The following is a 16,740-nucleotide window of genomic DNA, read 5'->3' on the forward strand; positions in this document are numbered from 1 at the left end:
TGAGGTATCTTAGCCACTTTCAACTCTTTTGGGAACAAGCCAGGTGGATCTAAAAACAAATTGACCCACAACTCTGTGAATATACTAAAAACCACTGAAATCATAAACTTTAAATTGGGAATGGCATGGTATGTAAAGTACATCTCAATAAAGCCTTTATTTTAAAAACCAACAAACATTTTAACCAAAATGTTCGTTTCCAGAAATGTTTTATCCTAGGAACCTAGTTATTGCCCTTAAAATGTTTAAAACTGCTGGAAAATTTTACAAAATGGAAGCCCCGATAAATTACTGTGACAAAACCATTATCATTTTAGCTGCAAAGAATAAACTGAATGGTCTCTTTCCTTTCACCGTAATGGGAGTTGATCTGTATCATACATCAAAATCTGCCTTTAAGCTCTGAATGACATTTTTTAAAAGGGCACTTCTCAGATTTAACCACTATGTTGAATACCATAATTACAACATGTCACTAATATATCTTTCCTTGTAATCTACTCCAGAATTTCCTTCCCTATAATCCTCTGTGAGGAAAAAAAAAACCCTTGGGTTTATCCATTGATTTAACTTCTAATCATTTCCCTCTTCCTCTAATAATCACTACCCAAGCTTTTATCTCTAGAATCATTCCAACCTTCCCCATGTCCCGACCCATTCCCTAATTTCTACTTATAAATACCACACCAGCTGTCTGCCTGCTGTGGAGGTAACAAAAGGTTACTTATGCGCCCAGATATGCGAAGTAGGTCAAGAATATAAGAAACAGACTGTGAGGCCTTTGAGGGAAAGGGCTGTGTCTTGTTCATTGTTAGAACCTCTCAATATTAAGCTGAGTACTGGCACCTAGGAGGTGCTCAAGAAATATTTTGACCCACCATTAAGCTAAGACCCATTCACAAAAAGAATGAGTCAACAAATAGCCAAGAGACTAGATTATACTTAGGCATAAATGTACTTAGAAGGCAATTTAAGCTCAACCTACTCTTGATATTTAAACCAGTCTGTCTTTACAATGACTAGAAGTTGAATTTTAAGAGTGTGTGATGAAGCTATGACCAAAAGCCCAAACCTTGAGACTTAAAAACCACAGTATTTAAAAAAAATTTTTTTTTCTCAAAAATTACATTGGGAGAAAAAAAGCTGATCCAAGACCAAGAGCAATTTATTACCCAGTCTCTAGTTAAGCAGCCTACAATTAGTCAGCTCAGGGATGGACTCCTCACTGTGCACAGTGAAGAATGGAGGGCTATGCAAAGTAACGAAGGAATGTTTACAGACCTGTACCTCTTCATGGGAAAATGTCTCTGATACTTCTCAGTACCTACCTTCATACCTTCATTATGAGGATTAAATGAGTTAATATTTGTAAAGCACTTAGAGCAGTACCTGGCACATAGTTAGCACTGTATCAATGTTTATTAATAAAGTAACCAAATCAGTTGCCAATTGCATTCATTCATACAGTAGAGACCTACAATGCCTAAGAAAATTACCAGGTTTAGAGAGAAGTTCCATTGGGCAGTCTTTAAGTCTATGGCTGGAAAGAAAGGGGTCCTGGAGAATGTTTTATGCAAACTCCTCACCTCATGGTTGAATTAATCATATACCTATTTCTTGAGAAATTCACAGGTTACAAAAGCTTTTCCATCTAATTCCTAGGTTTGATGCTCACAACAGCCTTGAAAGAGCCGCAGAGCAGGTATAATTAACTCCACTTACAGATAGGAGACAACTGAACAAAAGAAGTTAAGTGACTTGCCCAAGGTCACACAGGAAGTGAAAAGGCCTGGGCTAGAATCCAGGTCTCTTGATGGCGGGTCCAGACTTCTACTAACATGCTGCAACTTGGGTCCTGGGCTTACTTGGGTCACGTGTGGCAACAATGATTCTAAGATCCTAAATGGAGATTTTGCTGCCAACACGAACTTGGAAAGTTAAGCCCATTCTGTTAACTGGAACGGAAGGTAATTAATAGTTGGCAAAACACCTACGTACGGTAGAGTTATAGTATAAAATGCCATGACGACACATATTCACCAAGCACTACATACCGCCCAAGACAAATTTTCAGAAGTCTTCAAAGGCACAGTTCTCCAAAATATGCCATTCAGAGATTAGCAGACCCAGAAAATACTGATGTAGGTTATAAGAAAGAAAAGCCTGCAGCTTTCCTTAAACTAAACCCTGATGGAAAAGGCTCGCCCCAGCGGATGGTGAAGACATGGAGCCTAACAAGGCTCTAAGGGATTACACGTAGGTAGCAAACTCCCAGGGACCCATGAGAGCCGACCATCCCAGCCCGTGAATCATCTCGCATTTATCCGGCCGCATCTTCCTCGGGGGCTCACCACCCCAGGGAAGCCATCCGAAACCCGGCAGCTAAAGGTGAGAATCGACTGGCGACCGTCTGCAGGATTCCAAATCATCTCACGGAAAGGTTGGCTGGTGGTAGAAGTGGCACCGCATACCAACACAAGACGTTATTTTAAGCGCCTGTCCCCACGGGAGGGACCATCTGATCGAGCCCATCAAGCATCTCCCGCAGCCAGGATTTTTCCAAAACCAAGCCGGCGGGCAGGGCAATCCTGACACAGGCCCCCTCCCCAATCAGAAAGCCGCTGAGCACCCGGCCCGGGGAGCGTGGCGGGGGCCACAGAGACCCCCGAGGCCGGCCTCCCTCCGCCGCCTTCGCCCGAAAGAGGAAGGCGCCTCTGCGGCAGGCGGGCCGGGCTGGGGATTTTGAAATGCTGGGGAAGGGGGTGGTGCAGCCGCCCGGGCCCTCGCGCCCCCGCCCGCCCCAGCCCGACAGCCGGCAGCGCCCGGCCGCGCGGCCCCCTCCCCACTGCGCCGCCCGCGGGCCGCCTTACCTTTGTGTAGAGCTCGGACGCGGCCATGGCGGGGCCCCACGGCGCCGACGCCCCCCGCCTGAGCGGAGGCCGCACCTCGCCTGGGCGGCCGCCCGCGCCGACTAGGAAGCGCCCAGGCAGCCGCCGGCAGGGAGCGGGGCAGGGCCGGGCGGGGCGGGCCGCGCCGGGCGGGGCGGGGCGGGGCGGGGCGCCTCAGGCGCGGGCGGCCCGCGGGGGCCTGGCCATCACTCCCGGGCTCGCCGCGAGCACGCGCGAGCGCTCCGCGTGCCCGGGGTCCTCGGGGTCGCCTCCGCAACCCCCTCGGCGGCCGGTGATGCTGCTGCCGCCGCCGCCGCCCTGTGCATTGTGGGAGCGGGAGGAGGCTGCGCTCCAGCGCTACCTCCGCGGCTGCTCCGGGCTCCCTCCGGAGCACGCTGCCTCCCCTCGGCAGCCGGCTCCGAGCATCATCCGCCTGCCAGCCTGCGCGGCCGCCGCCTCCTCCCGTGCCCCCGAGGCCCAGAAGCCTGCCCCCGACCATTCTTCGGTGGCACACCTGCCCCGGGGGCGCGTCACACCCGGGTCGCCCCTCTCCCCCAAGCGAGCCCTGGACCGTGCAGAATGGCCCAGCCACCGCGAGGGGCGGCGATAGCTGGTGTCACTGCGTGTGTCCAGGTAAAGGACTGGGATAGCTGCTTTTGCTATCCTTCCAAGCATTTCCAAGGAAAGGATTTGGGAGGAGGCTTCTTCGAAGTCAATAGAACCTAGAACTCCAGAAAAATCATGCTAGGAGCCGCGGTCTGGGAGCTGGGCAGTGAAGAGCAGTAATCTGAGATAGAGGATCACCAAGGTCACCCTAAACACCTGGGCATCTGCCTGGGTATCGTTTCTTGAAACAAGATGCCCCCGGGGGTAGCCCACGGCGCGCGTAGCTCTCCGAGGCCTGTGTGTGTGTTCGCCGAGGTACCACTACCCCTCCTGCCCCTCCTCCTGTTCCACCTAGTGATTATCAATTCCACGGTGCCACCAGAAGCTATCCGGATGCCACCTGAAAACTGCAGGGGGCTTTTGTGGAAAGTCCATACTGCAAATTAATTCTGTATCAAAAGGTCAAAGGATGGGGCGCCTGGGTGACTCAGTCGGTTAAGCATCTGCCTTCAGCTCAGGTCATGATCTCAGGGTCCTGGGATGGAGCCCCGCCATTGGGCTCCCTGCTCAGTGGGGAGTCAGCTTCCCCCTCTCTCTCTCTGCTTCTCCCCTTCATGCCTTCCTTTCCCCGCCCCCATGCTCTCTCTCAAATAAATAAAATCTTTAAAAAAGAAGTCAAAGGAGTCTCAGGAGTGGCGTTCAATGTGCTCACCGTCATCCTTGCACATCGGGCACAAGAATGTGGCCTTGCCACCCATCCCCACACTGTCTTCACCTTCCACTTGCTCTGCATTCACACTTTTCCTCCTGGTTAACTAATCTCCTTTTTTTTTTTTCCATCCCAAGCCTCTTTTTAGTGTTCTCATCTTCCTTATTTCTTTGAACTCTTAAGTGCCTGTCCCGGCAATCTGGGATGGTTTCTATCAAGACCATGTCTCAAGGCTGGCCCCTTGGCTGCGTGTGTGTCCGGCATGTGTATGTCAAGGAAGACCATAGCCGTGGGGGGTGGGGGCACTTGGGACTAGTCCTAACTCTCTGGAATTCAAGCCTGTCCTTCCCTTGCTCACTGCCCACAGTCCTCTCAGAGATGCCATAGGTAATGGCTATGGAGTCCAAAGACCCACAGAATTCTTTGTTCCCTCCAATTCTAAAATCGCATCTCTTTCATGTTTCCGGGTCCCACCCTTTCTTTGTCCAGACATAAAAAGGGGAAATGTGCAGCTATGACCAGTACAACAAAAAGGACACTGGATTGAGATTTAGGAGGCTTGAATTCTACCCCTTATAATTTCTTCATGCCTTGTGTAAGGTAGTAACCACTGCCTTCTCACCCCCGGATAATACTTACCTCTCAGGACTGTTGGGAAATGCTGATGAAGGAGTTCAGGGCATACACCCCAGGGTATCCTGCTTTGGCATAGAGTTTGGAGGACTTGAAAAACAGCAAATACAAGAAAAAACACTCTGACTTTCCTTCTTTTTCTTAAAAGCAGGAAATGAAATTCCTTTATGAAAGATGTCCTCCCTATACCAGAAGGAAAGTAACATTCTTATCATCGAGGAGAAGCTGAGACCAAGAGAATTCTGCACCAACAGACTTTTGTTAAAATAATTCTTATCTTCCCTTCGCCTGCCCACATAGTTTAGTCACTTTTCCACAATTGCCCCTTTGTTTGACCCAATGTAAAAGCAAGCAGGTTTTGTCGTTTCTTTTGGTCTTCATTACAAATGCTATGAGTCACATAAGACAATATAAATATATATGTCACTTCTTTTAATCTATCTTTGTCAGTTTAATTTTCAGACCCAGTCAGGGACCTGAAGAGGGTTAAGAAAAACTTTTTCTTCCCCTATATGGATGAAAAACTAAAAAACTAAAAAAAGGGTCTTATAGATATAGTGTCTATGTGTGTGTGTGTGTGTGTGTGTGTGTGTACAGGAAGAAAAAGAAACTAAAATTATTGTCTTCTAATTCCTGAACACATGCATTCAAGCACTCAAATTTTGGGGGCCACAGGAGAAAGGTAGTGGAGATGAGGAAGAGGAGAAGGATTGTCTACCCTTGACTTAACTGTGTACCTCATTCAGAGAAAGAGTAGACTTAAAAGCCAAAAAATAAAGTAACAAGAAACCCTGATGGCTGGCCTCCCTTACCTTAACCATGTGTATTCACAGTCCCAAGCACTTTGTCATTAGTGAAGTATGGAAACCAGTAATAGTGACAACTTTCCAGGATTTCGGACTCCCCCCTCCCAAAGAGTAGTAGCCAGATGTCATTGTATATTTTAAGTCAATTAAGTTCTCAATTGTCACTTTATAATTGGGCACATTTTCATGTAGGTTGTGTTCAAATAAAAACAATGTCCAAGTTAATGTGAAAAATCCCTCTCCTCCGAAGCATTCATATTACTTTTCACCACAAATATTGAGAGCTACCATGTGCCAGGAACTGTTTTGCATGCTGACGATTTATGAATGAACAACACAGATAAAATATCTGACCTCATGGAGCTTACATTCTAATCGGGGAGACAATTATAAAGGTAGAAGGTAAAGATGGCAAGTATTCATTTGCTGGGGCTGCAGTAATAAGGTACCACACGCTGTGGCTTAAACCATGATGTGCTGTATGATCTGGAGGCTAGGAGTCTCAGGTCAAAGTGTTGGCAGCATTGGTTCCTTCTGGAAGCTGGGAGGGAGACTGTTCAGGCCTCTCTCCTCCATCCTAGTTGTTTGCTAACCATCTTTGGCATTCATCGGCTTCTGCTGCCTGCGGCAGTCTCAGTCTTCGTCTTCCCATGGCATTCTCCCTGTGCACGACTGTCTGTGTCTAAATTTCACCCTTTACAAGGATACAGTCATGTTGGGTTAGGGCCCACCCTAATGACCTCAATCCTAACGTGATCATCCACAAAGATGTTATTTCCAATTAAGGTTTCATTCACAGGTACTGGGGGTAGGAAGGACTTAAGCATCTTTTGGGGGTGGAAAGGGGGGACACAATTCAATCTGTAACTGTGTGCAATGGAGAAAAACTAAACAGGGAAGACAGAATGGGAGGCCAGCAATTTTAGTGGGGTGGTCATTGCTTTATTCAAATTGAAAAAATAACTTTATGGAGGACCTATTTGGTGCTAGCGCTTAAGATAATAAAGATAGAAATGAATGAAATACGGTCCTTGACCTGGGAGAGCCCACTGTAACGAGTGGCTGCAGGAGTAGGGGAAGGGGCAGTCCATGCTGCTTGGTCATTAGTAATTCTAATTCTGTAAGATTAGCCCAATTCTGGAGGCAGAGGCAAAGCACTGTTCCTGGTTAATTAGTTGGCATTTACGTATCCTAATATTTAGTATTTCAGAGGATTAGACACTGGGCAAGAGTGACATTTGAGTGGGTGGGGAAGAACCCTAAATAGTTCACTGAAAGATCTAAATAATGTTATGTATGGGAGGCCATTTATTATCAAAGGATATACAAAGGAACAGCATGAGGGAACTAGGCTATGAAGCAGAAAAGCCAAAGTTAAGAATAGAGTAAGACTGGGGCTCCTGGATGGCTCTGTCTGGTAAGCCACTGACTCTTGGTTTCGGCTCAGGTCATGGTCTCAGGGTTGTAAGTAAGGTCGAGGTCCACATCGGGCTCTGTGCTGAGTTTCTCTCTCCCTCTCCCTCTGTCCCTTCCCGTCTCTCTCTCTCTCTCCCTCAAATAAATAAATCAAACTTAAAAAAAAAAAAAAAGGGATAGAGTAAGACTGACCGAAAAGACTTTTGAAAGATGGAAGGCAGTCATCAGGAACTACTGGCTCCCCACCCTTTTGCTTCTCCAACTCCCACCAGATTTCCTAGCTCCCTCCCACCTGAGTTTAGGCCCAGCCACACTTAAAGGCTCCGAGGGCAAGGATTAAAAGTACAGTCCTTAACTCAAAAGGTAACAATTATTTTTATTTCCAGTACCTATTACTCTAATTCTAGATTCCAATCTTGCGTGTCCTAAAATATCTATGTGATCTCTGGACCTTCATTCCCACTCTTCTGGCTATGTCCTAACCACCTGCTATTTGATCAGTCTCTGCATCTCTATGCCTGGTTCTTTGGTACCTGATTCCCCCAGCAGTTGATGTTCTGGATCGGGAAGTGCTTTCTGCTCATGTCCATAGCACTCACCTGCTTTATATTGCCCTGATCTTCCTGAACTACTGGAGTTTAAGTACTTATTAGCCACCCTCATCCTGTACCTTCAACAACCAGACACACACCTAACTTCCCTGTTGGTGGAAGGTCCTCAGTAGTGAAAATGACTTAGATTCAAATGGACTTGATTCTAGTCCTAGTTCTAATCCTGGGGCTAAACTACATGTGAGCCTTCTTTTGTTTTGTTCTTTTATTTTTTTAAATAAACTTTTAAAATTTTAGAAGTTTTAGATTAATAGAAAAAATTGCAAAGATACTACAGCATTCCCATATACCTTGGTCAGTGAACTGAATATTTATGCCCCTACCACCCTCCCATTCCCAGCCCCACTCCCCCACCCCTGCCTAATTCATATGTTGAAATCCTAACCCTCAAGGTGATGGTATTAGAGGTGGGGGACTTTGGAAGGTGATTAGGTCATGAGGGTGGAGCCCTCATGAACGCATTAGTGCCCTTTTGAAAGAGACCCCAGAGAGATCCCTCACCCCTTCTACCACATGAAGATACAGTGAGAAGACAGCCATCTGTGAGGAAGTGGGCCAGCACCCTGATCTTGGGCTTCTCATCCTCCAGAATTGTGAGAAATTTCTGTTGTTGATAAGCCATCCAGTCTACGGTATTTTGTTACAGTAGCTTGAACAGGTTAAGACACCCTGCATTGCCTTATTATTAACATCTTAGTATAGTATATTTGTTATAATTAATGAACTATACTGACATTAACTAGAGTCCGTACTTTATTCAGATCTTAGTTTTTACCTCGTTTCCTTTTCTGTTCGAGGAAATCTCATTTAATCATCTCATTCGGATCTTCTTGGCTGGCAGTTCTTCCCTTCTCTTGTTTTTGATACCAATTTTGAGTAGTGCAGGTCAAGCACTTTGTAGACTATCCCTCAGTTGGGATTTGTCTTGATTAGACTGGGGGTTTTTATGAGGTGAAGTGCCATTTTCATCATCTCAGGTCAAGGGCCACACTGTCAACATGACATCACTGTGGTTACTGACCTGGGTCATCTGGCTCAGGTAGTGTTTGCCAAGGGTTTCCATTGTAAAGTTACTCTTTTCCCTGTTACAGGCTGAATTGTATCTCCTCAAAATTCTTATGTTGAGCTCTAACCCTCAGTAACTCAGATTGTGTGTTGACTAACATAACATAAAAAAAAAAAAAAAAGAAACTAATATCTGGGCCTCATTGTTACTGGGGTATTATTGCTTCTAGGACCTGTCAGCCACAGAGCAAGGACATGGTGTATACTGACCTATGTATGTAGACCTACCTAGACTCATTTCTGTACATTGCCACCTATATTTATTAAGCTGAATATGAATTCATAGTGATCTCTCCAACTCTAAACTGTTACTACATAGGTCATTCTGGCCTCCTCCCCTAGCTTATCCATAAACTCTTCAATAGTGAGGAATCTGAGCCTGTCTTCTTTTTTTTTTTTTTAAGATTTTATTTATTTATTCGACAGAGATAGAGACAGCCAGTGAGAGAGGGAACACAAGCAGGGGGAGTGGGAGAGGAAGAAGCAGGCTCCTAGCGGAGGAGCCCGATGTGGGGCTCGATCCCGTAACGCCGGGATAATGCCCCGAGCCGAAGGCAGACACTTAACCGCTGTGTCACCCAGGCGCCCCTGAGCCTGTCTTCTTTTAATCAGCACCTTATATGTATTATTGAAGGATTCAAATGAGAAAGCGTACTGGAAACTAGACTGTGCTATACAATTTTAAGAGATCATTAATCAAATTTTTGGTCCTCTCTCCCCCTACATATTCACTCCCTGCCTTGGACTGCCCGGGCCTGTCGTGTTGTAGGGTTCGATGGAAGCACAATCAAGAATTAGGTGACTTCTGAAAAAGTATTCTGGAAGGGGAGCAAAATGAAAATAGGTATCAGCCAGAAAGGATGACTAGCTCAAAGATTAGAATTGTAGAAACGTACTGACTTATTTGGCTATACCACCGGGCTGTATAGTTTACGGCTCTTCCGATGTGAGGGAGGCATGTCAGATCAAAGCGAGTACAGGGGTACCGAATCCCCTGAAGCTCTCGCACACGAAGGTAGACAACACTGCAGTGTTGTATTGAAGAGGCATCTGGGAAGGTATAATGGCATCTGTCCCAGTTGTTTGCCTGTCATCTTCTCTGAATTTGGGGGAAATTTCTACATGAGTCTTGCCTCCTGATAGAAATACCAGAACACAAATCCCACTTGTCTTGCAGCTCAGATGCAGTGTATGACCTGTCTACAAAGATCAGATCCATCCGCATAAGACTGAGGATATGGGAGGGAGCAAACGTGAGGAGAGAGGCTCTGCCCAGAACTTCCATTTGCCAGTGAAGGTAGCAGCAGAAGTGACCCAGTTCTGGAGACAACAGTGGTTACATACATGTTGGACTCCTGGCTTCCAGGGTTTGGTGGCGGCAGCAGCCGCGGCACTTTGCCTATCAGGTCGTTGCTGTAGCATGTTTCTGGAGTTTCTGCGAGATTTACATCAAGACTTCCTCTAGCCTTTCCAACAATTTTGTAAGTGATTGGATAATTTTTGATAAATCCCTTTTCTGCTTAAAGGAGACAGTTAAGAATTTGTGATTGATGGGGCGTCTGGGTGGTGCAGTTGTTAAGCATCTGCCTTTGGCTCAGGGCGTGATCCCAGCATTCTGGGATCGAGGCCCACATCAGGCTCCTCCGCTAGGAGCCTGCTTCTTCCTCTCCCACTCCCCCTGCTTGTGTTCCCTCTCTCTCTGGCTGTCTCTCTCTCTGTCAAATAAATAAATAAAATCTTAAAAAAAAAAAAAAAAAAGGAATTTGTGATTGAGAACCCTGACCAGTATAGATTGGAGTAGCAGCAGTTAATGGAAATGGCTAACATTCAAGGGTATAATTTCTTTCAGAAAATATTTATTGGGCACTTAACTAAGGCTGGGCTAAATAAGTGTTCGAGCAAACTAATAAGGTACCTCTCCTGGAAAGGAGAATAACGGAATGAAGGCACTTAGAATGCACTGTGATTAGGTGCTAAAACAGTGTCATGTGGAAATGGTTCTTGTGTCTCAGAGGATGGAATGATTAACATGACGTGGGGGAGGTGAGCATTCAGTTGTCACAAAGGTATGTTTGAATTAAGTTCTGAAATACAGCTAGGAGCGTATCAACAGATATTACCAACTAAGACAAGATAAGCCACAGGCCAGGGAAAGATATTTATGATGCATATACTATCTACAAAATTTTTTAAAAATTAAGAACTTACGTTTCTTCTAGGGAACCTGACCTAAGACAAAGGCAAAAAGCAATAGTTGCCATATATGGAATTTAGATATAATGGATTCAGTTCAGGAGAGCAGCTAAGTCCCAAGCTGACAGCTGTGTGTAAGGATAAAAAAGCAACAGGTTCAGACTGAAGCAAAGAAGTGTTTCCTGGAACAAAAGGAAGACTTAGAGAATACTTGATATGAGGAAGGACAGTAAAATAATTGTAGTTATGATAAAGGCCAAAAGTACAAGGGGAAAAATAATTAAAAACACCAAGAAAAACAAAATACTATGTAAGGGAATGTGACCCTAGTATAAACTGTGATCTACTGTACCAGCTGTATCGACCGATAAAGCTAACTATTAATAAAGTCATGAAACAGAATGCAAACGTCATCACCTTTGACAACGTAACTGTAAGAACACAGATGACAAAAGATGGAGGGTGGAGGGAGAGTCAAAAGGAAAGATGTGGCATTAATATTGTCGTCTTACCCACCAGATAGACAAGAATTACTGTTGACAGCCCATATAAGAAATAAAGGTCAGGGCACCTGGGCGGCTCAGTCAGTGAAGCGTCTGCCTTGGGGCTCAGGTCATGATCCCAGGGTCCTGTGATAGAGCCCCACATCAGGCTCTCTGTTTAGCGGGGAACCTACTTCTTCCTCTCCCTCTGCCCCTACTCCCTGCTTGTACTTGCTCTCTCTCTGTCCAAAAAAAAAGTGAAAAAAAAAATTAGTAGACTTTGTAAAGGAAGACTATAAAGGAATCAAGAGTAATGATATTATGGGGCGCCTGGGTAGCGCAGTGGTTAAGCGTCTGCCTTCGGCTCAGGGCGTGATCCCAGCGTTATGGGATCGAGCCCCACATCAGGCTCCTCCACTATGAGCCTGCTTCTTCCTCTCCCACTCCCCCTGCTTGTGTTCCCTCTCTCACTGCCTGTCTCTCTCTCTGTCGAATAAATAAATAAAATCTTTAAAAAAAAAAAAAGAGTAATGATATTATAATCCTCGAAGGATGGTGGGAAACATAAACTAAATCCTCTCAGTCTTGAAAACCATCAATTTATGTCTAAAATTAAGAAATCAAGAAACAGTGATATAAACACACTATTGAGCAGTATGGAGGCAACTGCCAGAAAAAACACAAACTGTTTCAAGCAGTTCTCCCTGTGGGGAGCTAAACTTGCTGGTAGAGGTCCATATTGTGATTCTTAGCTTTTCATGATGTCCTTTCTGTACTACTTGACTGCAGAATCACATACACGTATAAATGTAATTAAAAAAAAAAAACCCACACAAACTGGTGTGTGTGCTCTTGGGCCTCTCTCTGGCCAGTGGCCTACCCGACACTCTCTCCTGTGTGCCCAGGTCTGACCCTCCTCTTCCTTTTCCTCCATCTCAGGTGGAGGTGCCCCCAAGCTGCAGATTTTCGTGAAAACCCTCACGAGGGAAGACCGTCAGGATCGAGGTTAAACCCTCAGATACAATAGAAAATCTAAAGGCCAAGATTGAGGAGAAGGAAGGAATCCCTCCTGAGCAGGAGGGACTGATCTTTGCTGGCAAACAATGTACTTTGTCTGACTATATATAACACTCAAAAGGGGTCCACTCTTCATCTTCTGTTGAGACTTCGTGGCGATGCTAAGAAAAGGAAGAAGTCTTATACCACTCCCAAATAAACGTTAAGAATAAGCGTAAGAGAAAGGAGGTTAAACTGGCTGTCCTGAAATACTGTAAGGTGGATGAGAATGGCAAAATCAGTCGCCTTTGTCAGGAGTGCCCTTCAGATGAATGCGTGCTGGAGTTTTTACGGCTAGCCACTTTGATGGACGTTACTGTGGCAAATGTCATCCGACCTGTTGCTTCAACAAACCGGAAGACAAAAAATCGTATATAGGTTAACAAAAGACATGAACTAAAAAATAAATAAAAATTTAAAAATAAAAAAATAAATTTTTAAAAAAGGAACAGAAAGAGAAATCTAATAACAATTTAAAACCAAGTTTTGCTTCATCTATCATTCTTTTCCGTATTTTTATCCTATGATTGATGCCCTGCTTGATAGCATTTACTCCATTTGGTTCTCTTAAAGAAGTTACAAATTTAAGCAATGATCCCAATGAAACCACTTTTAAATGTCTAGATCCTTTCTAGGTCTGTATTAATGTACATACATGCTTTTATGAAGTTGTAAAGACCCTTCTGGGTCTCAAACTTCCATCCTCTTCTCTCATATCCCCCCCAGAAATAAGACCTCACCACCTCTCATGAATGGGACTAAGGTCAGTCGGTGAGCCCTCTCCTCTACTGTCCCTTTCCCCACCTTAAGTCATGTATCCTCTGACTCTGAAAAAGACATGCCAAGGTGATGTCTTCAGCCATGCTCTCCACCCTCGTTCTTGCCTTTTTGCCTCTTCTACACCTTTGGTTTTTCTTCTCTACTTCTTGTTTTGCCTGTAACCAAACTCAAATCTTTCCTACATTTAAAAGCAAATCCAAAAACCGTACTGTCTTTCATGTGCCTCACAATCTTTCAAAAGAACCACACCCTTACCACTAACCCATCTTTAACATTGCTCTTCTATTCCTCAGCCCCATGTGGATACATACCTTCTCTCCTGAAACTGTCGTTAAGTGACCAGGATACAAATTTCCAAATCTACCGGCCTTTCCTCAGGTCCCACTCTTCACTGCTCTGCTATACTCCACACTTTATCTTCCTTTTATTGAAAGTTTTTCCTCTTTGCTTCTGACACTTAACAGAACAGATCCTCCATGGGAATGTGAATTACTGCAATCAGCTGGCAATGTTGTAACAAAATAGAGAAGTTACAAGACATGAAACAAGTACAATGAATAGTTCTTTAAAGTTTACATATAAACCTAACATATAAGAAAATAAACTTGGCAGAAATACTACTATATATGACCATCTTAAATTACCCCAACTGGCAAACACTTGAGCAAGAGACCTAACCTACACACAGGTATTCAAGACAGATGTTTTACAAGACAGATGTAATAACTGTCTGCCAATTAAAAAAGAAAAAGTTATTATTTTTGGTCTTCTTTCAGCAAGTACCTTTACAGTAATTGGAGCTTCTTATAGTATTGATATTAAAGTGGTTGAGAAAAACTGAAAACATGAAAGGTTTGTGCTTTTTTAAAGATTTTACTTGATAGAGAGTGGGAGTGTGGGGGTTGGGGCAGGGGGGAAGGAGAGAGAATCTCAAGCAGGCTCTATGCCCAGTGCAGAGCCTGACAGGGGGGTTGGGGGGATGGTTCAATCCCGGGACCCTGAGGTCACAATCTGAGCTGAAGTCAGATGCTTAGCTGACGGAGCCACGCAGGCCCCCCTCATGTTCTATAAGTTTACAGCCTGGCAGAAAGCTGCCCACTGGTGTGTCTGCTTTGATATTTATCCTCAAATTAAAATATGGCTGCTCTACAGTGATGATTTCTGCAGTAACCCTTACCCTTGAACACAGGTTTGAACTGCACAGGCTTACTTACATATATATGAACTTCTTCAACACAGTATTATTAATATATTTTCCTTATGATTTTTATAATATTTTCTTTTCCCTCACTTTAAGAATACAGTATGTAGTACATACAAAATGTTTATCAACTCTTATGAGCAAGGTTTCCAGTCAATAGGGAGCCTGGGTGGCTCAGTCAGTTGAGCAGCCAGCTCTTAATTTCAGCTTGGCTCAGGTCATGGTGTCAGGGTCCTGGGATGGAGCTCTGCTTCAGGACACTCTCCCTCCGCCCCTCCCCCTGCTCGCTCTGTCAAAAAAAATAATTATCTTTAATAAATTTTCATAAGATTTTATTTGAGAGAGTGAGAGAGCATGAGCAGGGGGAAGGGTAGAGGGAGGAGAAGCAGATTCCCCCCTGAGCAGGGAGCCTGACATGGGGTTCAATCCCAGGACCCCAGGATCATGACCTGAGCCAAACGCAGATAGTTAACCAACTGAGCCACCCAGGCGCCCCATAAATAAATATATATTTAAAAAAAAAGTACAGTTAATTGGTAGTTATATTTTGGAGTCAAAAGTTTATTTGTGGGGGCGCCTGGGTGGCTCAGCCGTTAAGCATCTGCCTTAGGCTCAGGGCGTGATCCCAGAGTTATGGGATCGAGCCCCACATCGGGCTCCTCCGCTGGGAGCCTGCTTCTTCCTCTCCCACTCCCCCTGCTTGTGTTCCCCCTCTCACTGGCTGTCTGTCAAATAAATAAAATCTTTAAAAAAAAAGTTTATTTGTGGATTTTCTACTGTGCAGGGGGTCAGGCACCTTAACCCCTGCATTGTTCAAGGGTCAATTATACATCTGTAGACAAAGATGTTTCATTAGAAACATTAGCTTGTATGTGAGTTTACAATAACAAGAGTCTACAATACACTTACCAGCCCGTTATTGGTAACAGGGCAGTAAAGAGCCTTGGATATCACATGCAGAATGCTTGCAAGGTTATGATCACAAGCAAGAGCACAGAAGCAGTGAACACCTAATCCATCCTTGCTATGGAATCAGGTACATCAATTTCAGTAATGTGAGGGTTCATGACAGCAAAGCTCTTTGACACTTTCTCATTCAGAGAATAAAGTATAAAAACCTACTTCAATGAAGGAAAGGCTAGGCACAGCTGAGACTGCATTTTCCCTGCATCCATGTCCTTAATCTGGTTTCCCAACGGCACGGCCAACCCAATATTCCAGTTCATTTTATTCATTCAATAAGCATTTGAGTATGTATAAACTGCTAGGGATACAATAATGAATTAGATCTCCAAGGAAGTTAAAAGTTGAGCTGAGATCAGTATGAGTCAACCAAGCTATGCATCAGGGGAAATGTCTAATGGAAAAGAAATATATCGAATACGGACAGAAATAAGGTTGGAACATTTTTAAGTGGTTATAAGTTAAGAATGGAAGCCGGTGAGGCGGGGGGATGGATGGGAGCACAACATGGACAAGGTAACAGGAGTGGAACATGATGTGTTAGGAACCACAGCCAAGTGTCCAGCTAAGAAATAGCAGCTTGGGGTATGGGGCCAGCAATGGAGAGCGATCAGCAAATTCAGTATATTTTGGTGGCTGTTGGTCACCGCGTTTAAGGAATCAAGTATGACTCCAAGGCTGGTTTGAGTAACTGAGTGGGTAAATGCATGGTGGTATCACTTACTGAATTGAAGGCTAGAAAGAAAGGACAACGTTAAGGAGAAAAATAAGAGTTCCTTCCTTCACATGCTACGTTCTCCAACCAAACTTCCTTTATTGGTCCACATTTTCCCAAGTCCTTGCCTACTTGAAAATAATCCCTCTTCTAAAATGCTCTTCTCTCTCCCTTGCCTCCCACCCATGCCTGCAGCAACCCACCTTTCTAAAGTCCCTCCTCTACCACTCATCCCATTTATCCCCTAAACTGAATAACTCATTCCTCTCGACTTCCTGGAACTTTATTTCTACCTCTCCTAAGGAATGTAACACCTTCTACCTTGCATTAAATACTATATAATTTCTCATAACGTAAGCTCCTTGTCTCATCCATTTCCAACATATGGTATTAGAGTGCTTTATACATGAGACGAAGACTCACAATATGCAAACATTTAATGTTACCTTAATCACAAAGCCTTTTACAAATATATTGCTAGGATCTCATTACCATACATTATTTAAAACAAAAAAGACTAACAAAATTCTTTTTGCATGTAGTAACTGAAATCTAAAGGTATCAACTTCAGAAAATATTCTAAAAAACAATGTAACATTTAAATAAGACAAAAACT

The 16,740-nt window shown here is 44.3% G+C and overlaps 1 protein-coding gene and 1 pseudogene across 4 annotated transcripts in view; one reads left to right on the forward strand and one right to left on the reverse strand.

Moving 5' to 3' along the window:
* MYO5A (myosin VA) overlaps positions 1 to 3,024 on the reverse strand; it is a 185,281-nt gene extending 182,257 nt beyond the window's left edge. For all 4 annotated transcript variants that reach the window (XM_087859219.1, XM_045812047.2, XM_045812046.2 and 1 more), the window contains exon 1: positions 2,871 to 3,024. In XM_087859219.1, coding sequence (XP_087715345.1) covers positions 2,871 to 2,897 — 27 coding nt within the window. In that variant the 5' untranslated portion in view covers positions 2,898 to 3,024. The remainder of the gene's footprint in view (positions 1 to 2,870) is intronic.
* Positions 3,025 to 12,326: 9,302 nt separating this feature from the next.
* Positions 12,327 to 12,848, forward strand: LOC123801842 (ubiquitin-ribosomal protein eS31 fusion protein pseudogene; annotated as a pseudogene).
* The last annotated feature ends 3,892 nt before the right edge of the window (positions 12,849 to 16,740 follow it).

The sequence above is a fragment of the Ursus americanus genome, chromosome 36 (assembly GCF_024610735.1).
Source record: "Ursus americanus isolate L20-20 chromosome 36, mUrsAme1.1.p, whole genome shotgun sequence".
Lineage (NCBI taxonomy): Eukaryota > Metazoa > Chordata > Mammalia > Carnivora > Ursidae > Ursus > Ursus americanus.